The sequence below is a fragment of the Peromyscus californicus genome, unplaced genomic scaffold (assembly GCF_007827085.1).
Source record: "Peromyscus californicus insignis strain IS unplaced genomic scaffold, ASM782708v3 Scaffold_1__1_contigs__length_55948999, whole genome shotgun sequence".
In the NCBI taxonomy this organism is placed as follows: domain Eukaryota; kingdom Metazoa; phylum Chordata; class Mammalia; order Rodentia; family Cricetidae; genus Peromyscus; species Peromyscus californicus.
Genome location: NW_026294492.1, coordinates 30445426 through 30470842, shown reverse-complemented (window position 1 = coordinate 30470842; position 25417 = coordinate 30445426). Strand labels below are relative to the sequence as shown.

Genomic DNA, 25417 nt, shown 5'->3' with positions numbered 1-25417 from the left:
TTTCAAGGCTTACTCTTGGTTTTAATGAATGTTTGGGGGTGTATCTTACTTAGAATTTCTGTTGTTGTGATAAGACCATGACAAAAACTTGGGGAGGAAAGGGTTTATTTCATCTTATAGCTTGTAGGCCATCATCTAGGAAAGGCACTTGACAGCAACTCCAGGTAGGGCAGGAGCCAGTGCAGAAGCCATGGAGGAATCCTGCTTACTGACTTGCTCAGCATGCTTTCTTAAAACACCCAGGACCGCCGGGCGGTGGTGGCGCACGCCTTTAATCCCAGCACTCGGGAGGCAGAGGCAGGCGGATCTCTGAGTTCGAGGCCAGCCTGGTCTACAGCGCGAGATCCAGGAAAGGCGCAAAGCTACACAGAGAAACCCTGTCTCGAAAAACCAAAAAAAAAAACAAAACAAAACAAAACAAAAAAACACCCAGGACCACCAGCCCACAGTGGCACCACCCTAGTGAACTGGACACCCCCCAACCCCCATCAATCATCAGTCAAAAAACTCTCCACAGGTTTGCCCACTGGCCAGTCTGGTGGGAGCACTTCCTTACTTAAGGTTCCCTCCTCTCAGATGACTCTAGACTGTGCTAAGTTGAAAACAAACAGCTAGTACAAGGTGTTTTATGATTATGTGTAAAATTCGCTGTGTAGAAGGTGTTCCATGCTGTTCCTATAAAGACAGGCTTTGGAAGAATGATTGAGTATATTTTTTCTTCGTAATGTTTTGTTTCCAGCTACCTGATATCTCTCCATGTGACCAGTTCTCAACTAAACGGTGTTCAAGCAACAGGGAGTGAAAACTTCCTTGTTTGCAGAAAGGCTGCCTGTTGCCCTTTCTCTTTTAGGAAGCCCCTTTGCCTTCAGCTCTTGCCTTGTGTATGTGCAGGGAAGTGGTAGGAATGACAGACACAGCCCGAGAGACAGTTACAGGCAGGGGCTGGGCATTGTTAAGAGCACAGGCAGGGTTGCCCACTGGGATGGTCAACTCCCTGATAACTTAAGTATTCAAATATATGAACCTGTGGGTGCCATTCTTATTCAAACCACTGTATTCCCCTGGCTGACCTCCATAAGCTTGTAGCCCTATCAGAAGGCAAAAATGCATTCAGTCCAACTTCAGAATTCCCAGTAGGCTCTCACAGTCTCAACACGGTTTAAAGTCCAGTCTGTTCTGAGACTCCTGGGAATCTCTTCACTGTAACCCCTATAAAATGAAAATCAAAAAGCAGATTTACTTCCACCATAAAATGGCACAGAATAGGGGCTGGAGAGAGGGCTCAGAGGTTAAGAGCACTGGCTGTTCTTCCAGAGGTCCTGAGCTCAATTCCCAGCAACCACATGGTGGCTCACAACCATCTGTAATGGGATCTGGTGCCCTCTTCTGGCATGCAGGCAGAACACTGTACACATAATAAATAAATAAATAAATAAATAAATAAATAAATAAATAAATAAATAAATAAATAAATCTTTTTTAAAAAATGGCATAGCATATACATTCCCATTTCAAAGTGGGGAAAAGGGAGCATAGTGAGGAAATACTGGATCAGAGCGAGGCCAAAACTCAGCTGGGCAAACTCCACACTCTGCATCTCCGCATCTGCTGTCAGAATGCTCCTCAGCCCTCCAGCTCCTGTCGGCTTTGTGAACTACAGCACACTTCACTCCCTTGGGCTCCTTCCGTGCTGTCTTCAGCCTTCCTTGTCAGGCACCCCACGATCCTGGCATCTCTACCATCCTGGGGTCTCGAACACAGTTCAGGCTTCATCTTCACAGCTTCACGAAAGGCCTCTCTGGGCCTCCTTGCAGGGACAACCCTGACCCACACCTGGCCTCAGGGGCTTTCCTTAGCCATGGCTGGAGATTCCACAACTCCCCTCTTGGTTCCTTGACTCTAAAGCTGGAACCACATGACTGAAGCTGCCAAGTTTTGCTGCTGGATGGGGAACTTGGCCTCTGTCTTAGTTAGGGTTTCTCTTGCTGTGAAGAGACACCATGTCAGCAGCGACTCATAGAAAGGAAAACATTTTAGTTGAGGTGGCAGCTTGCAGTTTCAGAGGTGTAGTCTTCTGTCTTCATGGTGGGGAGCATGGAGTATGGCAGCATGCAAGCAGACTTGGTGCTGTAGAACTCTGCATCTTGATCCAAAGGCAACAGGAAGTGAACTGAGACAGTGGGCAGTATCTTGAGCATATATGAGACCTCAAAGCCTGCCTCCATGGTGACACACTTCCAATAAGACTGCACCTTCTCCAACAAGACCACACCTCCTAATAGTGCCACTCCCTTTGGGGGCCATTTTCTTTCAGACCACCACAGCCCCTCCTTCAGTTATGTCTGCATCAGATCTCTGTTGTAGATGGTTTCCTTCACTGCTCAAGCTTTTCTTGAATTCCTCTTCACAAATTGGAAGCTTAGCTGGGTGGGGTCTTGGCCTGAGGTCACTACTCCCTTTATTCCATTTAGCATAAGACTTTTCTTTGGTCTGTTTATCTCATTGAGCACAGGACTTAACTCCATTACACTTCCTAGTGTTCCTTTTCCCTTGAATCTGTCCATTTTCTATTTTTCTTTGTCCAGCTTACTCCCTTTCATTATAGATCTGCATAAGAGTGATTACTAATAACCACAGGACACAGTCACTATTAGGTTATCTTGGAGTCAGTTCTGCCAATGCCGTTAATCCAGAGCTCTTCCATTTACCCTCAGACAGATTGTTAGGACAAGGGCAAACGGCAGCCATATTCTCTGCCAGAATAGCACAAGAATAGTCTCTGAGCCTGTTACTGACATTCTTTCCTTCTGAAACTTTCTGGTGCTGGCCCTGCACTCCACACCTCCCTCCGCACCGCCATCCGGGTTCCTCTAGGATGGCCATGTAAACCCCACTTAAAGCGTCCAGTCGCTTTTTTAGTCCAGAGTCTCAAGGTTTTCCATTTTCTTCTGACAAGCGTCACTGTCAAGCCTGTCACACCAATACCCAGGTCCCTGGTACCATCTTCTGTCTTAGTCACCATTCCATTGCTGTGAAGAGACGCCATGACCACGGCAACTCTTAGAAAAGGAAGCATTAGCCGGGCGGTGGTGGCGCACGCCTTTAATCCCACCACTCAAGAGGCAGAGGCAGGCGGATCTCTGTGAGTTCGAGGCTAGCCTGGGCTACAGAGGGAGTTCCAGGAAAGGCGCCAAAACTACACAGAGAAACCCTGTCTTAAAAAACCAAAAGAAAAGGGAAAAAAGAAAAGAAAAGGAAGCATTTAACTGGGGGCTTGCTTACAGTTTCAGAGGGTCAGTCTATTCTCATCATGGCAGGGAGAATGGCGAATCATGGCAACTGGAGCAATAGCCAAGAACCGCTTCCTGATCTGCATGCAGGCAGAGAGAGCCTGGGCTGAGCATGGGCTTCTGAAACCTCAAAGCCTGCCCCCAGTGACACACTTCCTCCAACAGGGCCACACCTCCTGATCCTTGTAATGCTTTCAAACAGCTTCATTCCCTGCTGACTAAACATTAGGGCCAGTCTTCTTTGAACCACCACAGCATGGTGGAGTGTTTCTGGCTCAGAGCCTTGTTGACAAAGCTGTCAGGATGTTATCTGGAGCTGTGATCATTGGAGGCTTGACTGGGCTAGATGGTTGCTTCCATACTCACAGGACTGGTAGCTGAAGGCCCTCCCTCACCTTAGGGCAGCTCACAAAGGGATTTCCTCCACACTAGATGATCCAGTGGAAAGACAGAACCTTACCTTAAGGACAGCCATTAGTTCTGCCGTTTATCTTGCTTTATCATCCCCACACACTCTGATCTAGTTAGTATAGGAGAGGACACAGAGGTCACTGGGCCATCTTGCTGCTGACTCCCACACCCACTTGTACCAACTGACGTCTGCCTTCCCAAATACCAAGTAAAAGGTCTCTTATACTAGACCATAGCAAGTTAGAGCCTGATTTCAGCATGTCAATTTGCTTGTTACTTTTTTTACTCTAGAAAATGCCTAGTAGGCAAAGGATAAACTCAGCGCAGAGCAATTGCCTAGTATGAACAAGGCCCTGGTCCAACCCCCAGTACTGCATGCATGCGTGCATGAATAAATTAAGATGTTACATCACTTAATATTTACAGGAAGTTCCTGTGTTCAAGGCTAACCTGGGCTAAAATAATCAGACCCTGTCTCAAAACAAAGCCAACAAGCAAAAAACAGGAAGGAAACATCCCATATCCTGACAAACTTCTTTTTCTTCTCAGTTGGCCAGGTAAAATTTGATCCTCCCTTACGGAAGGAAACAGAGCCACATCACGAACTTGTAAGTAACCTGGTCTTGGAATGTTAACCTCTGAACATAAATCTTAAATTTGCCTTTGTGATTGGTACTGACTAGCTAGTAATTAGTATTTTCAAAAGTATTTGGAGAAAAAAATGGTAATTTGAAATACTGAATAAATAAATCTGTGTTGCTGAAATTGAGTATTTTCAAAATTATTTGAAGAGATAAGTTTTACCATTCTCTGTTTTAAATGCTGGCCTTTTACTTATTTTTTTTTTTAATTCATGTTTGGTTTTGAGGGTTTTGTTTTTTGTTTTTTGTTTTTGTGGCCATCAGGAAAAATGCCATGGTCTCTAAGCAGCAGCCTGGCCTGGCATGTTTAGAGTGCTAACACTCAGCAGGTGTGGAGAATGGATCCTTTGCCTCTAAACAAACTGAGCTTGCCTGCGTGCACAGGCTCCTGAGGCTTCCTTCTGTGGTGGTGTTTATGTACAGTTGTCCAGATGCAATGCTCTCTCTGGTCCAGTCTTGGAGGCAGAGTGCTCTGCAAATATTTGAGTAGTTAATACTTTATAGAAGAATCAAAATGAGCTTTAAAAAAAAAATCCTAATAAAATTGTTTTGCCAAGGCTGCAGATTATTAGTGTGGTGGGTTGTTCCTTTCCCATTAATAAATTAGGAGAAAATAATGATTAATAAATCCCGAAGGCTGATACAGTAGGAGTTTTCTTCTGAAGTTGAATGCATATTCTCACCACTTGACTGGCACAAAGGAAGACATTAGCCTTTGTCTTACCATGTCATTGTACTAGCCTGAAGGAAGAGAACGTTAAAATCCTAAAACGATCAGATTTTAACGTTAAAGCCTGCCGTCCTTGTAGAAGGGTGGGGCGGGTTAAGAAACAGTCACAGCGTTTATGAATGAATGCTAATTGTGTTTTGTTATGGCAGCCCGAGTGGACCTGCGCTAACTTCGTAACTGTGTTATCGAGCGGTTGTTGTCGTCGTGTTGCTTGTGTGGAGGCCACTTGCTACTGTTTGATTGTGCATTTGCCTGAATAAAGTTGTGTTAGCAGGACCCACCTCCCGCGTGAAAGCGTCCCTTGTGAGTCTGTGGCCTGTCAGTCTAAGTGTCAATAACCTGGGTTTCTTGGTCTCTGCTAAACAGCCCAACAGTGATGGTTTTTTCGACAGTTCAGAAGAAATATACTACACTGCAAGATCTAATCTGGTATTTCTCATCTTCTGATTTTCTTTGTCAGCATTGTTTTAGTCTTAACTCTCCTAAGCTCAGACATTTGGTCCAGTTTTATTGTGTTATAAACTAAAGCTTGTCGTTTAGCGAGCTTCCATATATTAAAAAAAAAATGCAGTAACTTTTTCCCATGACAAGTCAAATCTACTCAAGTGTAAAATTGCAGTAGTAAACATTTTTTTCTTCTATAAAAAACATTAGTATTTAAATTTCTTACGCAAGTGTGAAGGTTTTTTTAGAAATGACATTTCTTTGTAAAAATGTCCAATATTCGTGATATATCTTATTTCAATGAATGATAAACCATTGATATATATATACATTCATATATATAACTTGATACTACATATAAATGGCATTTATATAATGTATATTAATATATTGTATATACTCTATATTGCATGCATCGTATATAATTTGAACAAACGATTTATCCCTAATTTATCAGTAGAGTCAGGTGAAATTTTGAATTTGTTAGCATTATGCCATGTCTACTTTTCTCATGAAAAAGATCTGGACTGTACAGCATCCCTGAAGTTATATATATTAAGATTATCTTCCCATTGCATAGGAAAACTTCACCTAGTAAATATTAGATAGCTAGTGCTTTCTAAAACACTACTAAGTAGTTCCTTCTATTCATATGGCTGGCCAGAACCCCTAGTTACCCCAACATTTATTCCCACATTCTGCTCTTCTGCCTCTCAAATGGGGTTTTCTTTCTCTTTCTCTCTAACTTGATTGGATACCTCTTTGAGTTCTGGTTGGTCTAAAGATTTATATAAATGCTGAAATCCATATCTTACAATATTTATAAAACAAAAGATTTTAGACATCATTCTTTTGGAGAGAGAAGTTACTGTCTCATTAGATGAAGCAATACTTATAAGTAAAAATTCTTTTTTTGTTGTTTGGTTTTGGTTTTGGGGTTTTTTGGTTTTTTGTTTGTTTGTTCGTTTTTTGAGTCAGAGTTTCTCTGTGTAGCCCTGGCTGTCCTAGAACTCACTCTGTAGACCAGGGTGGCCTCAAACTCAGAGATCTGCCTGCCTCTGCTTCCTGAGTACTTGGGTTAAAGGTGTGTGCCACCACCACCCACCACCAGTGCAGCTATAAATTCTTAGCCATGCAAAAGCACATAAGCTCGATTACCAAAATGTGGCCACCTGTCAATTGCTGGCCCGAGGAGCAAACACGTGGGCACCATGGAGGTCAGAAAACCAAAGCTGCTCTGGGCCAATGTGGCCTTTGTGCTTCTGAAAGGAATTAAGGCTGCAGATCCATTGTGAACTGTCAGGGAAGGAAACAGGTAGGTGCACCTACGTTTCCTGGCAATCAGTGTAGGATCACTGGCACAGACCACAGTTTTAAGAGGTATTTGATAAACAGCTGAAGTTAAGACACCGCTACACTACTTTTAGAAATGGGAGTTAGCTCAAAGAGACGGAGCTGAGTCATCAAAGAGAAGATGATGAAGCTGTGAAGTTTCATGTGTTGTCTACAGTGGGCATCTGAAGAAAGGGGGAGGGGATAATGCAGCTGGGTGTGGCGGCTCATGCCGATAATTCCAGCACTTGGGAGGCTAAGGCAGGAAGAGAAGTGAGTTCAGGGCCAACCTGAGCTACATACATCCTGAGTCCTAGGACAGCCTGAAGCTTAGGAAGGGCCAGTGATGAGGAAAAGAATGGAGAAACTGGTTACAGCATAGCAGCAGCCTCCGAGGGAGGGAGGAGGCTGAGGGAGGCCCAGTGAGTGAGCAGGTGTATGACTCCAGAGCAGGAGGCGTGTTTCAAATGGCTTCTTAAAGTGAGAGGAATGGGGTTCAGTGTTAACCAGAGGGGCCGGATGAGAGAGAAAATCCAAAGAGTCGTTTCTGGGTTATAATTTCCTTCAGAATTAGATATTCAGACTAGAATGACAATCGGTGAATGTTGCAGGGAAATAGGTCACAGACGCAGAAGTTGAAGTCAGCCCCGCTATTTACTAGTATCGTCTGTGCAGAATGAATGACAGCAAAAGCAGATATCAGACATGAGAACCGTGTGGAACCAGCCCCAAAACCTGACTGAGTTGCCACATCCCTGGCTCCTCCCATCCTGTCTTGGAGTCAGAAGTGTCTTGTGACACAGGGGAGCAGTTTGAAGGCATCTGTGACAGGGGAGGGCTAGGTTAGGAACCCTTAACCTCTAGATGGCTATGGAAGAAGGAGGACACCTGAGACACTAGATTCTACCGTTCATAAAAATCAGCTGTAAAGACTCATTCCTAGTGGTAACAAAAAGCTAACATTTATGTTGACAGTTTTACATGTTGTGTGTTACTCTAAACACTAAGTATGGTGTTTTCATCAACAATGGAGAGTATATATCCAACAGTGGCCCCATGATTATATCACCTACTGATGTCATAATCATCTGGGCACACAAGACTGTTTATTACCTTATTTTCCTTGTTTTACAAATGTAGCATTCAAGATGTAAAGGAGCTGAACGTTGTCCTTGTTCATTAGCTAAGCGTAACAGTTGGGGCTAGTGGCCTCAGCCCCTGTGCTGTGGGGTGTGTGTGTGTGTGTGTGTGTGTGTGTGTGTGTGTGTGTGTGTGTGTGTACCCTCTACCCGTCATCTCAGCTTGCTTGCTTGTGTTGTCGTTTTGCTTTGAAGTAGTGGGTTCTCCCTCCCCTCAACATACGTATTCCATAGTTTGTTTCTTTTTTTTAACTGTGGAAAAACATACGTAGTATAAAATTTCCTGTTTTGATCTTTTTTTTTATAGTATAGTGCAGACTCACTGCACACCAGTCATCTCCACAACATCGCATTTTCCCACACTGAACTCTCTGTTCTGCCTCTATGGGTGTGACTATCTTAGGGACCCTGGACAAGTGGAACCCTAACTGCTTGTCCTCTCCTGACTATTCTAGCATCTTCACGGTTCCCTCACATTTCCCCATGTGTCAGAATTTTCTTCTTCATGCTGAAAGGAAGTCTGTGTGTGTAAATGGCACATTTTACTTATTTATTCGTCTGTCAGTGGACACTTCTGCTGTTGCCTTTTGGGCTACTGTGGCTAATACAGGCAGGACCACAGATCTACAAATACAGGTTTGAATCCCGCTGTTATGTACCCAGAAGTGGACCTGCTGGAATGAATGGCGAGTCTGTCTTTAAAGGTTTCCGAAACTGCTGTATGTTTGCCACAGCAGCTTCTCCATGTGCGCACACACCTGTGGAGAGGCTTCTGGTTTCCCTTACTTCATCTTCTCTTCACTTTTCTTTCTTTCTTTCTCTCTTTCTTTCTTTCTTTCTTTCTTTCTTTCTTTCTTTCTTTCTTTCTTTCTCTCTTTCTCTCTTTCTTTCTTTCTTTCTTTCTTTCTTTCTTTCTTTCTTTCTCTCTTTCTTTCTCTCTTTCTTTCTCTCTTTCTTTCTTTCTCTCTTTCTCTCTTTCTTTCTTTCTCTCTTTCTTTCTCTCTTTCTTTCTTTCTTTCCTAGTTGTGGTTGTAGTTGTCCAAGCGAGTGTGAGGGATCCATCCACCTCAGCTCTCATGGGTGTTTACTACAGGAGTGCTGGCACATGCCTATACTCACAGCAGTGGGAGGTAGAGGCAGGAGGACCATCAGGAGTTCAGCATGGGGTCTGGGGAATGCAAAAGGAGCTGCCTTTACCTTGCTGCATAGACAGGCCAGGGTAGCAGCTATTTCTAAGTACTGAGAGTATTCGTGATTTTATAAATGAATTTTGACTGTTATACCCTCAATTTTTGTTCCTACCCAAGAGTAATTTTTAAAGAACCAAAACTTTATATAACAGAAGAATGGAATTTCAGGTTTGTGCCTTGTTTACATTTTAAGTCTGAATTTTGAAAACTGCTGACATTACTAAAAATCATGGAAGCAATAATTGAATAGTAAGAATTTTGTCTGTAGTCATAAAAATGGGTCTGTTTGATCTACATATCTTTAGATTAAAAGATTATATTTCAAATCTGTCACAGCTGATGCTGTTTATTTTAATAACGTGCCTAATTTTACTCACTAATTTTTGATAGTTGAGTGAAAGTTAATAATAAAATGCTATTTTTGGTTTTTGAGGTTATCTATTTGCTCATTGTTTTGTCCTGTTTTCTTTTGAGATAGGATCACTATATAGAGATAGGCTAGCCTTGAACTCAAGATATACCTGCTTCTGCCTCCTAAGTGCTTAGATGGTAGGTGTGCTCTACTGTGCCCAGCTAAAATCCCATGCCAACTCTTAGGAGAGGGCATAGAGAATAATAGTCTAACCCAGGACCTTCCTAAGATTCAGTGTGGAAGTCATGTTCTTCAGATACGGCCCTTCAGTCTTCGTCACCTGGTGGGGATCAGTCATCAGACCGTTTTCCAACTCAACCTGCTTCTCTGACTTTAAAAGGAATTTGTTTTGTGTTATCTTGGATTCATTTCCAGCTTATTTCTTTACATCATCTTCCATTTTAAAAAGGAAATTTTTGTTTTGTTTTTTTTTTTTTTTTTTTTTGGTTTTTCGAGACAGGGTTTCTCTGTGTAGCTTTGCGCCTTTCCTGGAACTCACTTGGTAGCCCAGGCTGGCCTCGAACTCACAGAGATCCGCCTGGCTCTGCCTCCCGAGTGCTGGGATTAAAGGCGTGCGCCACCACCGCTCGGCTAAAAAAAAAAAAAAAGGAAATTTTTACTAGCCATTCTTACTCCTGCCATAATTTCTTCTCTTTTTTTTATGAGAAAAAATATTCTCTCCTGCTCTTTTCTTGGTGTGTGTGTGTGTGTGTGTGTGTGTGTGTGTGTGTGTGTGTCCGTCCGTCCATCCATCCGTCCAACTGTCTCAGTTCTGTTGACTTCCTGCTTTTTTCCCATCTGGTACAGACTGTAGTCTTCCAAGGTGACCTGACATAAAACCACTACAGTTAGGTTTTCTTGAGTAAGTATGTCCTCCCTTTCCAGTGTCTCACAGTGAGGTCCCTGGCCTCTCTTAGCTCTTTTCTGTTTTCTTAGAATTCCTGCCCTAGACTTAGAAATAGCCTTCCCTGCTCCTCAGTGAAAATAGCCCCTGCAGTTAGGACTTTCTCTCCCATAAAGTTCTGTAGCATGTGCTGGGGTAACTGTTTCGGACTGTTGTTTGAGCCCCCAGGTTGAATCTCTCCTAAGTTGTCACGTGTTCTCAGTGTATGTTGTTACTGCTTTGACATTACTGAGTCATTAAGCATTATCATTCATTAATTCTTTAATGCTGCTATCTTTTCTGATGCTTGCATGCTCAAGTGTATTCTCATTTAACTTATCAAAGATAGCCAAGTGATGCCATCACCTTGGTTATTTTGAGTGCTTCCCAAACATAATTTTGATAGCATTTTTCTAATATAGAGTGGCTTCCAAATACTTTTTAAAAAATGTGTTATTACTGTGTAGTGCATGATGTGGGGGGGGGCACACCACGTTGAGGGTGGAGGTCAGAGGACAACCTTTAGATGTCATTTCTTCCCTGCCACCGTGTTGGTTCTGGGCATTGAACTGAGGTAGTCAGGCTTGGTGCCAGGAATCTCACCTCGCTGACCCACCTTGACGATCCACATGGTTATTAGAGTGTAACTTGAGTTCAGGAGAGAAATGATGAATGAAGAATAGCCCCTTTCAGTTTTACAAGGACTGGACTCGGCTTCATCATCAAACTTGAGTGTACCTACAACATGCATACTCTACTGGCCTGAATATATATGAGTCTGTGCCTGATTTTCTATTAAAATATCCCTTTAGTTATTTTAAATAATTCCCTTTCCTTATATACACTCCTGACCTTGACTGGTTTTCATTTTCTGCTCATTATTGTCAACCTGCTACTGGTTATCATCTCTCATCTAAGCGGCCATTCCTACACATCAGTAGAAGACAGAATCCACTCTGCACATACATAGATTTTTGAAGCCGTTGTCTAAAAGTTTATCAGATTCTATTGCTACAGCTGTGACTGCTCTGGTTATAGGGTTTGGTCATCTGTACCTGAAGACAAGAAGCTTGAACTTAGAGCATCTGTAGAGATGAGTCCTTTATTAGCTGGTTCTAGTGCATAAAGTACAAAGTCATGAGCTCTAAAACTGGAAAGTGAAGTAGTAGTTGGAGGCTTATGACTTGGTGATGGGTCATATTAAGATATGTTGTAATTAAGGAGAACGAGTCTCCTTTTCCGTTGGAGTTTCACTTGACACCAGTGGGGACAGCCACTAAGCTTTTTCATTTATGATGGGTTATCTTCGCTGTCGTTGGTAAGAACAGTTACTGTGTGCACGACTGCACGCGAATATTGAAGAGGACAAAATTTGAGCCTTATCTAAGTCAATATTTTTATTTTCAACAGATATTTTTTGGTCAGGCCTTAAAGTTAACTTTAAAGTACAGTGTGTTGCATGGAATTGTGTTCTAATCTTAGATTCTAGACTTGGGATGTTTGTGATTCTGAGTATCTGTACCCTGGGGAAGTGTTTATCTGTTTCCAGGAGACGAAAGAGGTGGCAGTTGAGCAAGTGTTTACACTCAGAACACAGTCTTGTGTCAGGGGTGTGTTAGACCCTGACTGTGAGGAGGGCAGACAGATTTGACCTTTCCCCCTGTGTTTGAAGAGGTCATGGCCTGGTTACTGCTGTAAGAGACTTGTAGACATTAAAATTCAGTGTAAGTGCTGGAGGAGATCTGTGTGGTAAACTCTGTGAGACCTTGGGAGGTTGTCCCAAGGTGACCTATCTAGAGCCCCAGTCCCACATCTGAAGTCCCCTTGACAGAAGATTCCTTACACCTGTGACTGGAGTACAGCGGCTTCTTTGAAGGAGGGAGGCAGCTTGGTTCTTGCTCTGGCTGCCGGGTGATGCCTTCTTCTCAAGAAGGTGTTTTAGTGGAGCCCATATATTGCTCATTCTTCTGGATTTTAATTCTTAGCTCTCTGCAACCTGCAGCATGCAGTCAAATGCTTAAGTAAGGAAGGACTCTCCGTATTCATCTTAAGCTTTGCTGTTTTAACTTTAAAATCTTCCTAAACCTCTAGTTTGCAGGCTTGTACAAGTTCACATGCATACCTCACTTCTGCACAGCTTTATGTTCGTAAAACATTAATCACCTGCATGAAGCAGCAATAGAAATATGTGAATGTGTATATATACACGGTCATTCCAGATGCCACGTACAAAGTCAAAGATGGTTTTGGTTGCGTAGTCTGTTCTTTTTTGCTTCATTATAGCTTGATAATACTTTATTTGAGCTTTTTTCTTTTTACAAGCTGATTTTTTACAAATACTAATTACAATAACAATAGCCACAAATGAGACTTGTAGCTGTCATATGGAAAAAATTCCCAGAAAAATACTTAAATAACAAAGATCAGGACTACAGACTTACATCTTGTATTGTTGAAAGTGCCACCATGCCTTCTTTTTAAGAGTATATAGCAATACAGATTTATTTGGGGCTTGGGACTTTTCTTTTTAAAATAATATGTGTTAGTTTATGGTGAGTGCTGTACTGCTGTGCTAACTGTTCTGCTTCATGCCATCAGGATCTACAGTTAGAGTATGGACAAGGACACCAAAGTAGTTACTTTTTAGGTGGAAACAAGTAAGTAAATTCTTTTAAAATTTAAATGCAAAGTAATTGTCTTTGATATTATATTTCATATTTCATATTTAAGGTAGTAAATTGCATTGAGCTGGTAGATGTTGGGCAGTGAGCTCTTGACTTTCCCATAGCCCTCTGCTGGCCATGTAGAGTTAGTGGTTGTCATCCTTTAACCTCACCTGCAGATCTCTCTTGTTACAGTGTCCTCCAGCTGTGCTGAATCTGCATCTCAGAAGCTGCGTTCTTTCTAAACTTGCTTGGGTGGCTCCCCAATGTGCTGGCCTCTGGAAACAACCAAATTATTCACACTACTTAGAAATCCTCATCTTAAATTTAGTGATAATCTTACAAAGAATACTAGTAATAAAAATGGATATGAGCTTTTAAAAGTTATTTCATGTGAGAGAAAAACTCAGCAGCTAGTAATTCCTACTCTGAGCCGGGCGCTGTCTAGTGCCGAAAGCCTTAACTCGACCGTTGACAAACTTCTACAAGTTCATCAGATGCCAGAGTTTAGAACCCAAGGTCCGGTCAAGGCTGCCCTTCTACCTTCTTATTTCCTGATTTCAGATAGGAATTCTCACTCTATAAGCCAATTTGTGAGGGAGAATTTAAATTACCAGAGTATTCTGGGGATGAACATACATACTGAATTAGAACTTAAAATTTCAATCTTGACTGCACGAGAGAACTGAGACATCTGTTCCCATACTTTAAGTTAAGCAGTTGAGAAATGATGATCGGTGACAGATACCTTAGTTTAACGGAGAGTACTGAAAATCAGAACTTTCTCCTTTTTCTATAATCTGAACACTTCAATTTTTTCCTACCTCAGTACACTTTCCAGTGCAGAGAAAAGGCTTCGAATGAAAAGCTGAAGTTTGCTAAGCTCATTTAATGTGAATTTCAATTAGATATAAAATATTAGGAATTTATCATTAGTCATTAGCCTCTGTATTTCTTCTTGTTTTGTCTTTTGGTTGTTTGTTTATTCATGCATATATTTTGAGATAAAGTCTCACTATGTAGTCCTGGCTGTCCTCAGACTTGCAGAGATCCTCCGCCTCTGCCTTGCCTCTGCCTCCTGAGTACTGGCATTAAAGGTATGCACCATCCAGTAGCCTCTGTCTTTCTTAAAGTGGAAGATAAGTATAAAATTCCCTTGGTAGAACATGTAGTTTGACCTAAATAGTAATTTGCCTAAATTACTACCTAAATGTAGTTTGACCTAAACAGTAATTGCTGTTATAAGTTGTCCTGGTTCTAGTGGATAGCAAGAATAGATTGTGTGTCGTTGTGGGGTAGTGAGTTTAAAAAGTTAATTAAATGTCTTTTCTAATGATGATGTCATTGGTTGTAAGGACCTGATACAACCAAATTTTCATGTACCTAAAGAGGCTGAATAGTTTGACTATATATCACTTACCCTTTCATTTAAAATTAATGTGCTCACAAAATGCAAAATAATACAGCCATAAGTGCTTTTCCAGATTTCCTAGTTCCCATTGTCGGATTTTTTTTTTTTTTATTGTTGAACATCTAGTGTGTATAGCTATTTTGGCTAGGTAAAATGTTAATAATTTGCCCACCCTTCATTTTTTGATGAATTGGATCCCTGCTTAAGGAACTATATTCTATATAACGAGTCATTGGCAAGGTAGGTTGGCCGGAAGTCTTAGCCCTGCTGTGTTTGATGTGGAGGTGTATACGTTCATGTGACGTGAGCATGGCTGTAGCACTTCCCTTACTGTATGCCATGTCTGCTTTATTCTTGCTGCTCGGCAGCGCTTTAAAAGTCAGGATCTCCTGCTCTCACAAAGGGCATCAGGTAGACAGAGTCCCTCGATGGGTTTCTGCCTAGTCCAGATCCCTCAGGAACTGTCAGTTAGGTTTGGTACACGGACTTTGCTTTCTGCAACAGAAGGCATGTTCTTTAACTTCAGCAGCTAACACCCTTTCTTTTGAATTCTGGTATAACTGGGGTCAGTTCTTCTGAGCTTTTTTACAGTTTTTTAATTAAAGCATTTATTTTTAAAAGAAAAGCAAACTGTATCTGGGATCATAGAGCATAGTTGTAAAGATAACTGTCCCTGGATAGCAGTAAAGTGTGGGTCAGATCCTAGTTCCCCACAGCAGACTACTCTGGTAGCTAAGGCCATGCCCAGCCTGCATTGGCTCTTCCTGTGAGCACTTGACTACCATTGTCTCTAGTAAAGTGAGGATTATAATAATAGTACCTGCCTCTTCGCTAAGGGAGGAGTAAGTAACTGTGATGAACTGTTAGTTCCCGTGGGGCTTACTAGACACTTGCTGTTTTCAGGTGTAAGTAGCTACTGAGTAATTGTCAGTTACGGTAGGAAGCAGGTCAAACTCCTCTTCAGCTTTAGAGAAATACCAGTTTCTTGCTTTTAGATACCGTCAGGGAAGTGCATACACAGGTGGTTTTGAGTCAGCCTGGCAGTTGTAAGACTGGTAACATGCCGCATGGCCCTTTGCTAATCCAGATGTGCTGAATGCTTGATGGCAGTTCAGACCTTTCCCACCTCAGTTTCCTGCCTTGTCACTTAAGTCTGTGCTCATTCATTGCTCCAATTTAGTTTTTTTTTTCCATCAAATTTTCCATCATTTCAATAGTGATTCAGTTCTATCAGCAAAAATCCCTTACTAGCCAAGTTCAAGTGGCTTTCTTTTTGTGCAGATAGAGCCTGGTGGTGAATAACTCAGGGTCACGTGTTCTCCAGCGCCGTCAGCTATGGGTGCTGTAATGGGTCACTCGGCAAACTGAACTGTACCTCAATTTCTCTGTTGTAAAGCCACAAAAGTGGGCCACGTGCCCTTTCTGTGACTTTATGAACTGTACAGCTTGTCAGCACACCACCTTAATCCATAGAAAGAGACTTGGAGGTACATAAATAGGGACGATGTTGTTAGAGAACTTCCTGTGTCAGAGCTGGGCTGTCCCTCCGTCAGGAGGGTGCCTGCTGGCTGCCACAGAGCCCTCAGATCATCCCCAGCACCACACACACAAAAACCAAAAATGGATGCGCTGGTCCACACCTATTACCCCAGCACTCAGGAAGTGGAGGCAGGAGGATCAGAAGTTCAAGACTGTCTTCAGCTACATAGCAAGTTTGAGGCCAGCCTTGGCTACAGTAATCATGCCCCACCCCCACCCCCCACCCCTGACACACACACAAAGCTAGAATGCCGTGTGAATCCCACGGCTGTGCTAACAGAAAGTAAAACTGTATATAGACTGTCTTCCTAATTACTTTCAAATCCTAATGCCTAAAAAAAATACTGCCACATGCTCAGAAAAAGTATTTTTTCCCACTTGTTTGTTTATAACTGCCTGTTGGCCCTATAGCCCAGGCTAGTGATAGGATTGCAGGCATCTGCCGCCACGCTGGCTTCCCAGCTTCTGGGATGGTATGAAAGCCCACCATGGCCCAGAGAAACCAGGCCTAGCTTGGGAAGACTGCACTTCTCAAGTCTGTGACCTAGGGTCCCTTTGCAGCATCACCGTGCTGAGGACTTCCTGTTGCTGGTGTAGCATTTTAGTGTGGAAAGTTAAACGAAGGATTTTCCAAAAATGCTGAATTATTTTAAAATAGTAATATATGTTCACCTTTAATAAAAACACATGTTTGTACAGTTTTAAGCCCTCCCCTAAAGAACCCGCTCAAATGCCTCCTCTTTGCTCCTTCCTGGTAGCACTGTCCTGGCCCCCATGTGACTGGATGGAGTAACCGCAGCCACACCTGCACAGCCCAGCTGGGCACTGCTGGCACAGGAACAGGCAGCGTTCTTAGGAAAAGAGCGAGTTTTCCTCTGACAAAGTAATAATAATAAGGAAATGGCATTGCTTCCTTTTTTTTTTTTCATATCACACTACTGGAAGATAGCCGAGTTTTCCTGTCTTCTACATAATTTAATCTGTTAGCACGTATCTGAGCAGTTTCTAGGAAACAGCAGCAGACATAGTGTAGAAAAGTTACCTATTCTGCAGGCAGTAGGACCTCGAAGACCCTCCTGTGGGCGACAGGTTTCTCCAGGATCTAACCTGGGCGAGTGTTTCTCGAAGGGAGCCCTTGAGACCACGGAGTGCAGTGCTTGGGGGGAGGGGGGGAGACGCTAAGTGCTTGCCTGCATCCAGCTCTTGGCTGCTTCAAACACTTTCTCTCCTAGTGTAACTCCCATTTTACATCAGATGAATGAAGGGTACCCATTCAAATTGAAGTACTTATCCAAGGCCACGGGCATGCAGAGGTAGCAGCGGGATTCAGCTTCAGGCCAGCTTTGCCCTCCCTTGTCACACTGCCCCTAGCCGGAAGCTCCTGTTGCCTAGAGCTGGTCCTGGGAGAGCTTCACAGTTAGCAGGATGTTGAACTACCTACCGCACCTCAGCCTTTCTTTCTAGGGACGGTAGTACTCGGAGTGGTTGATTCCAGATTCATAACTGGTCGTTCTGAAAACTTCTCAGGCTAGCCTACTTAAAGTCCTTGATGGGTAAGATGGTTCTGCTCATGATCCACGAAACCATGCCTTCTGGGTTTCATGGTGTGAGGTCCAAGAACACTGAGGAACTACTTAGAAGGTTTAGGGAGAATACCTCTCTCCCAGTAACTGCAGCAGCCCGGAGAAGGCTGTGCTTCCTCAATTGCCTACGTTCAAGAACACCCCAATTCTCCCACCTTCTTGAACATTCAAGCCTTTTTAAAAACGTCAGTCCTGATGGTAAAACCCTCAGAGCTGGTCTGACACAGCCTTAGCCTCACAAAAGTGTATATATGTTTGCCTGTGCACCATTGGAGGGAGGCCAGGCCTCAGGTGAGCGAGTGTCCCCCGAGAAAGCGGGCTGCTGCCACATCCATGTGTTCACAGCTCATGCATGCATGCTTCCGCAGAAAGCCAACATGCTGAGTTCCATGTCTGCCAGAGTGTGTCACCCTCTTTATTTTAAGAAAGAGAAAACATAATGTCTGGTGTCAGGTGTAATATTCTGATAGAATTTGAGTCCTGGAAATCCCTGGTTCCGACCCTGCAATTGTTTTATCAGTTTTGTTGTGGCATTTCGTGCTGAATCGTCTCCTGTTTGAGTCAGTAATTTCAGTCGGTATTAGAATGTATTCATTTATGTTCGTTTAGGATACATTTTTAAGACATTAGCAATCAAAGATAGAGCTGTCTCATTAAAACATAAGCTTGGTGGCATGGAAGTGGTCAGTGTGGCAGACGTAGTCAGGAAACTTAGGGGCAAACATAGGGAACAGAAGTGACGTCCTTGACGCCATTTCCTCACGCTTCTCGTTTATTTTTAAGGAGTCTTCTAAAGTCCGTGGAAGAAGAACTACATCAACGGTAATTACAACTTTTAATTAAGCTTGAAGTACTTTCTTACGTCATAGACGAGCAGTAATTACAACTTTTAATTAAGCTTGAAGTACTTTCTTACGTCATAGACGAGCTAAGTCGTTTCCCCGTCTCTGTCTTGTGTGGTTCGTCCGTTTTAGTTGTCAGTCTGTCCTACAAAGAAGCAGCCAGACAGTCCTGGCCTGCAGTCAGCCCCCCTTTATCTCTGTAGCTGCCCTGGGGAGGTTCGCCGTCTAACGAGCTGTCTGGTCTCTTTAGGGGACACGTGGCCCACCTAGAAGATGATGAAGGGGGTGAAGACGACTCTAAACAGTAGGTTCTCCTGCTCCTTTTGGTAAAAAAAGGATCTCATTTGACCTGTGTCATAGTTCTAGGGCTTAATAGTGATGGTAGTTTTAATATAAATAACACAGTCTTGGGTTGTACCACAGTCTCTGTGCTGGGGTTTTTCTATTCCACTTGGATTAATGAGCTTCATATTGGGATAACAAAAATGCCTTATACTGGGTGGGCTGCACAGAAACTGAATTCTCCCAGCTCTAGAGGCTAGGAAATTCAGGATCTAGGTCCTGGCCCAGTTGGTGTTTCCTCCGTCTACTTGTGCACCTACCAACCCCAACCCTGGCTTTGAGACAGGGTCTCTTGTCGTCCGGGTTGTCCGGGAATGTGTTTATGTACATGTGGATGACCTTGAACTCGTTGTCAAGCTCCTGCCTCCGTCTGTGTGTTCAATGGCCTTTCCTGATGTGTGTATGTGGTGGGGCAGAGGGCAGTCATTCTCCCTATTCTCACGCCTATCAAGCCTATAGCTACATTTCACCTCAAAGACCTCCTAAAAGCCATGGCTTTATGTGCATCACATTGAGGATTCTCCCATCAGTATGTGAATTTAGGGAGATAAATGTCAGTCTGTAACACTAATTGAAGACATAGAATTGGGACAAATCCAGAATTGCCTGTCAGACAGGCCTCTGGGTTTACACGTGGTGGGTTGTCTTGATTGGATTAGTTGATGTGAGAAGACCCCTCTTAACTGTGGGTGGGGCCATTTCTGGGTAAGAGGACCCTGGACTGTGTAAATTCTGATGTGGTTCATGCAGCTTTGACTCTCTGCCATGATGGACCACACACTTGAACTATAGCTGGAATGAGCCCTTTGTCTGAATTTTATCACCACCGCAGGAGAGAAATCAACACATATTGTGTGCTGTATTTTGTGCCCTTACCATTTCTCCAGCCCAATTGCTACTTATGTCCTTATTTACCTTTTGATTGAAATAAAATAGAATTGTGTCATCTTTCCACTTTGGATCACTGTGGCATTTGAAACCAAGAAGATGCACATCTACCTGCTTACTTCTGAATGTTTCATTTAATAGAATTTGGACATTTTACAAAATATTTTAGAAATAGTATTTCTTCTGTATCTTTGAAAAACAGTTGTGTTTAATAATTCATTTGTCAAATGCAGAATTCTGACTCTATATCTTCTGTGTTTTTAGTTCAACCATGAAAGCAAAAGTCCCACCACCTCTGCCACCAAAGGTAGGCAGGCTGGCTCTCCCCCTGACCCCGCACGCTGCTCTCCACTGTAGAACTTGCTGACTCCGTTACGGTAGCTTTCCTGTTTCCAGCCACAAACAAACACTCGGAGTTGATGATTTTTATCTAAACATAATTTCACTTTCGTATTTTTAAAAATGACGATTCAGTAGTTATTTAAGTAATACATTTTAACTATACTTTGAAATAATTTCTAGATTGGTATTTTTTCCACCTTGCTAGGAATCTTACATTTTCATAAGATTTTTTTCCTTAAAATCTGTAACCTACCATTAATTGATTGCTGAGAGTGGACAAAGGATAAACTACTGTCACAGACATTTAATTTTCAGAAAATAATTGTAAATTAAAAATACAAAAATAGGACAGCAGCTTTGGAGAACAATGTAATGACAACCCCCGCTTTCCCTGGCTCTGCTGGGGATTGAACCTGGGCCCCCTTGCACATCAGGCAAGCGCTCTGCACTGAGCTAACCCTGTGCCTAACAAAGTCATCTTGGATAATAAAGCAATCCCACCTTACAGGATTTTCTTTCATTTCATACACGTATGTAGCATATCTCCAGGCTTCTTAAGGGATAAAATGAGTGGACAGATAGCAGAATGGTACATTCTTTTATAGGTTTCTATGTGTAACAAGTTTAATTACCAAGTAAGATGTATTGCAGTGTGAGTTGGAGCCTTCCCAGTCTCGGCTTCTCACAGTGTTTTGTTTTCACTGTGTTACTGAGAACACCTCAATTCTCACGGGTCAAAGGTGCTGTGCTTGCTTGTGGAGATTGCATGGTAGGCATCGTAAGGGCACCCGTGGAAGCAAACCACTGTCTTCACAAGAAGTTCTCGGGCATCCTGTCTTATTGTGCTGGTGTTCTCCAGGAGATGAGTAGTTTACTAGCTGTCTTCTTTCTGTTGGCCCTAATCTGGAAGATTACACTTTCACATAAACATGCCGAGTTGTCCAAGGGACAGTTTAGATTAACCTGACAAGTGTTGATTAGCTTCGGTACTTAAAAGAGATGCAGTTAAGCTGGAGCATAATCAGAAGACAAGAATATTTTTACTTAGGAAGGCTTATGAGACACTAATAGAAGGAAATAGAAACCTTCAATCCGTGTCCCTCCTTCCACAGCTGCAGAACCCAGCACGTTTTTATGTACATTTTTAGGAGAATTTTTAAGTAACAAGAAAGCCTGAATCTTAAATACCCTTGACACTCCTCTAGTGAGCACAGTTTGAAAGTCTCTGATACGTAATAATATTTGCTAAAGGAAAGTAATCGTATGTTTAATCACTGGTTTCCTTTTCTGTGTTATTTCAGCCTAAGTCCATCTTCATACCACAGGATGCACCTGCTGCTGAGGATGGTAATCAAGGAACAATCAAGAGATGTCCCTCATCGGGGAGCCCAGCAAAGCCATCCCACGTTCCACCTAGGCCGCCTCCCCCCAGATTACCCCCACAGAAGCCTGCAGCTTTAGGTGAGGGGGGCGGGGCAGACTCCAGTCTGTTACAGGTGTTTGTTCTCAAAGAAGTGAAGGGACTGTCTAGAGGTGATGGACATTCCTTTGTGGGGGAGATGGCAAGAGCAGTAGCTGTTCAACTTCTTTTCTGCCTTCTGCTTCCGGGTACAAAGTGCAGTCAACGACAGGATCCCTGGTGAACCAGCCCGGACATTGACCCCATTTTTTGTTATATTCATGTGTGTGAGTGTCTGCCTGGTGCCAGGAGAGGCCAGAAGAGTGTGTGCGTTCCCAGAACTGGAGGTAGACAGTTGTGAGCCACCATAGAGTGCTGAGCCGTGAACCCGGGTCCTGGCAGCACCAGCTCTTAGCTGCCAAGCCGTCTCTGCAGCTCCGCGCCATTAGCATTCCCAGTCCGCTTCAGCATTAATGCAGCATCTAGTCAAAGTCAAGCTTTGGAGAGACAAGGAAACATGTTTGGTTATAGCCTACTTCCTCTTAGGAAAGATGAGGGTGTTTTTCTTTGACTCCTTTATTTTAATCCTTTTAGAAAAATAATTGATACCTGTAGGTCCTGTCTATAAATTAGCACTAGAAGGTGCTGTTCCATCACTGTGAAGGTTCCTCTGGATAGCAGAGGAGCCTTTAAAAGAGCTGTTACCATTTCTTGGTAACTGTATATAGTATGAATTGTCCGTTCACTGAAAGTAATTATGAATTTACTATTTTCCTCTTTTTAATGAAAATAAATGTTTACTCAGATACGAGCTGAGTTTAAATTTACCTGATATGCCGGAAAGAGGAAGAACATATATAACACTCCAGGGATGAGGGTTCTGAATGGGAGATCTCAAGTGCAAAATAAATCTTTCCTCTTTCATAATTGTCTTAATGAAATCTTTCATTAAAAAATCATCCTTTCGGGGCTGGAGAGATGGCTCAGAGGTTAAGAGCACTGACTGCTCCTCCAGAGGTCCTGAGTTCAAGTCCCAGCAACCACATGGTGGCTCACAACCATCTGTAATGAGATCTGATGCCCTCTTCTGTATACATAATAAATAAATAAATCTTTTAAAAAAAAAAAAAAAAAAAAAAAAAAAAATCATCCTTTCACAATATATCTAAATATACCTTATTGAAGGGAATGGAGTGAGCTCCTTCCAGCTAAATGGAGAACGAGATGGATCTTTGTATCAGCAACAGAGTGAGCATCGAGGCACAAACCTTTCCAGAAAAGAGAAGAAGGATGTACCCGTAAGTGTTGACGTTTGCACACTCACACTTGTGTGTTTTCTCACTATATAGCAAGGGTCACACTTACAAGGACTGGAACCATAGCAATTGTGTATTCCATAATTACTATATTGATAATTTAGTCTATTGAGTATTGTGATAGTATTTTATTTAAATCATGAAGGGACCTTTGTAAAGGTAAACTGACATAACCTCCTTGTTTAAACTTGGATCCACTTTTATTTAGCACATTATAAATCGTGACCTTTATGTAAGTCTGACCCAATGGTTCTCAACCTTCCTAAAGCTGTGATACAGTTTTAATACAGTCCCTCATTTTGTGGTGACCCCCAACCATAAAATTATTTTCATTAGTACTTCATAACTGTAATTTTGCTACTGTTATGAATTGTAATGTAAATATCTGTGTTTTCTGATGGTCTTAGGCGACCTCTATGAAGGGGTCGTTCAACCCCCAAAGGGATCACGACACTCAGGTTGAGAACAGCTAGTCTAACCCTTCACACTGGGATCGTTCACCAAGAGTTGGTTATCCTCCATGATGAGAACTGACTCTTTAAACTCTAGTCTTTGTTGGTAGAGTGCCTGTCATGTGAGAGGTCCTGAGTTTGATGACCAGCACTGCAGATAACAAATACTGCCCAGAAAGCTATTATATGTTAAGTGTATACAGTTACCTAGAGAAAGGATGTACACTAAACTGGTTTGGGGAGCAGTAAGTAACTCTGGAAAGAATATAGGAAAGTTAAAGATAGCTATTTTATGGTGATATTACACTTGTGTATTTTATTCAAAGAAATGAGCTTGAAATACAGTATTTTCTTGCCACATAGCAGAAAAAAAATTAATTAATTAATAATAATAATAACAATAATACATGTTCCTTTTCTAGAAGCCAATTAGTAATGGTCTTCCCCCAACACCTAAAGTGCATGTAAGTACTAAGTTTCAAATAACTGATTTTCAAACTAAATACAGTGGGAATTGTTTCGGTGTGTATCTTTGATTGTGTCTGCCTGCTCCCCACCCACATCCCCAGCACTGACGTCACAAGCAGGAGCCATCACAATCACAACTCAGCTGTTCTTTTTTCATTTAAAAAGAAAATTTTATATTTGTGTGTGCATGTGTGTGTGTGTTTTCACATATGTACATGTGTGCTTCTGCCATAGCTTCCTGGAGTGAGTTTTCTCTTTCCACTGTGTAAGATCTGGGGATAAAACTCAGGTCAGGCTTAGAGACAGGTGCCTTTTCTTGTGGAGACATCCTGCCTGTCCTCACATTGATCCTCTTAATGAGTCTGTTTATTTTTAATTTGGAGTATGTGTGTGGATTTAAATCAACCCTGCATTTTAGTTTACAATATAAAATTCAATGATGACTTTTTTTTTTTTAATCTTTTTTTCTTTTTCTGAGACAGGGTTTCTCTGTGTATCCGCTGACTGTCCTAGAACTCACTCTGTAGACCAGGCTGACCTCGAACTCACAGAGATCCACCTGCCTCTGCCTCCTGAGTGCTGGGATTAAAGGTGTGGGCCACCATGCCTGGCCTCAATGATGACATTTTTGTCAAGAAACCAAACGAATATTTTTTGTGTGGAGATTATTAGTTTCTTCTTACTTAAGAATATTATGTTGTTTTGGTAGGAAATTCTGATTTTTACTGGCAAATTATTTATTACACAGAATTAGTTATTGATGCTGATTTATGAGATTTTTTTTTCTTCAGCAAAATTGTTGCCATACCAGGAAACTTTGTATAATACTATCAAAAAGTTTCTTGTGGATGTCCAGAACAAATGATCTACTCTTTCAAAAGTTAGATGGAGAGTGACTTGACACATTTATTTCTGTAATGTGAGGGTGATGTTAGTTTGAGTGTGTTCTCTGCAGCTTCCCATATTAAACAAAGTAGTTCTGCCTCATATGTGATGTTAGGGACCATTGCTGTTACTGTCCTGTTGATGCGTCCTTATTTTTCCAGATGGGAGCATGTTTTTCAAAGGTTTTTAATGGCTGTCCCCTGAAAATCCATTGTGCCACGTCCTGGATAAACCCAGACACGAGAGGTATTGCCCCGTTTCTTCCATTTCTAAGTGTCCTTTACAGAGCTCTGAACGAGTTTCATTTGACTCCTTTTCTGGGTGTCTTTCTCTGAGAGTTCTGCTGTGTATATAGATTTAGGGTAAATGTATTTGTACTGTCATTGTGGTTTGAGGTGGCGGGTAGCTCACAGGGTTGGTGGTGGTCACCATGCCAGGCCTCCCTGACTTCCTGCCGAAGTGTTTCTTCCTCTCCTGCCCAGTGTGTCGTTTCCACAGAGCCACCACTGAAGTGACTGAGACCCTAAATCCCCAGAGGCTAGGGACCGCTGTAGAGCGGGTCAGATTCAGAGTAATGAGGGTCCACGTCAAGGACGTGGTGTCTTTCTGCATCCCTGCATCCCAGCAGCCCTCTCGTTAACTATGTAAAACACCCACAGCGTCACCTGTGAGCATTCTGACATGAACGTGTGTAAGAGGACAAATATGTATGTGTTCTCCTAAAAATCCAAGATGAGTCTTCTCATTCGACACTCAGATTTGTTCCTTCCCAGGGAGCTGGTGCTAGAGCGCTTTGGTTTAACCCCCTGCGGTCT

At 42.4% G+C, this 25417-nt stretch overlaps 1 protein-coding gene across 9 annotated transcripts in view; it reads left to right on the top strand.

Moving 5' to 3' along the window:
* The window catches only part of Map4k3 (mitogen-activated protein kinase kinase kinase kinase 3), a 157482-nt gene that overhangs the window by 106744 nt on the left and 25321 nt on the right, over window positions 1-25417 (top strand). For 3 of the 9 annotated variants that reach the window (XM_052746381.1, XM_052746384.1, XM_052746389.1), the window contains 11 exons: window positions 4251-4309; window positions 5439-5501; window positions 13071-13129; window positions 14754-14786; window positions 18452-18490; window positions 18761-18814; window positions 20005-20047; window positions 21384-21543; window positions 22667-22779; window positions 23672-23713; window positions 24764-24848. In XM_052746381.1, the coding sequence (XP_052602341.1) occupies window positions 4251-4309; window positions 5439-5501; window positions 13071-13129; window positions 14754-14786; window positions 18452-18490; window positions 18761-18814; window positions 20005-20047; window positions 21384-21543; window positions 22667-22779; window positions 23672-23713; window positions 24764-24848 (750 nt within the window). The remainder of the gene's footprint in view (window positions 1-4250; window positions 4310-5438; window positions 5502-13070; window positions 13130-14753; window positions 14787-18451; window positions 18491-18760; window positions 18815-20004; window positions 20048-21383; window positions 21544-22666; window positions 22780-23671; window positions 23714-24763; window positions 24849-25417) is intronic. The other 6 variants (XM_052746383.1, XM_052746387.1, XM_052746382.1 and 3 more) reach the window with 3 other exon arrangements.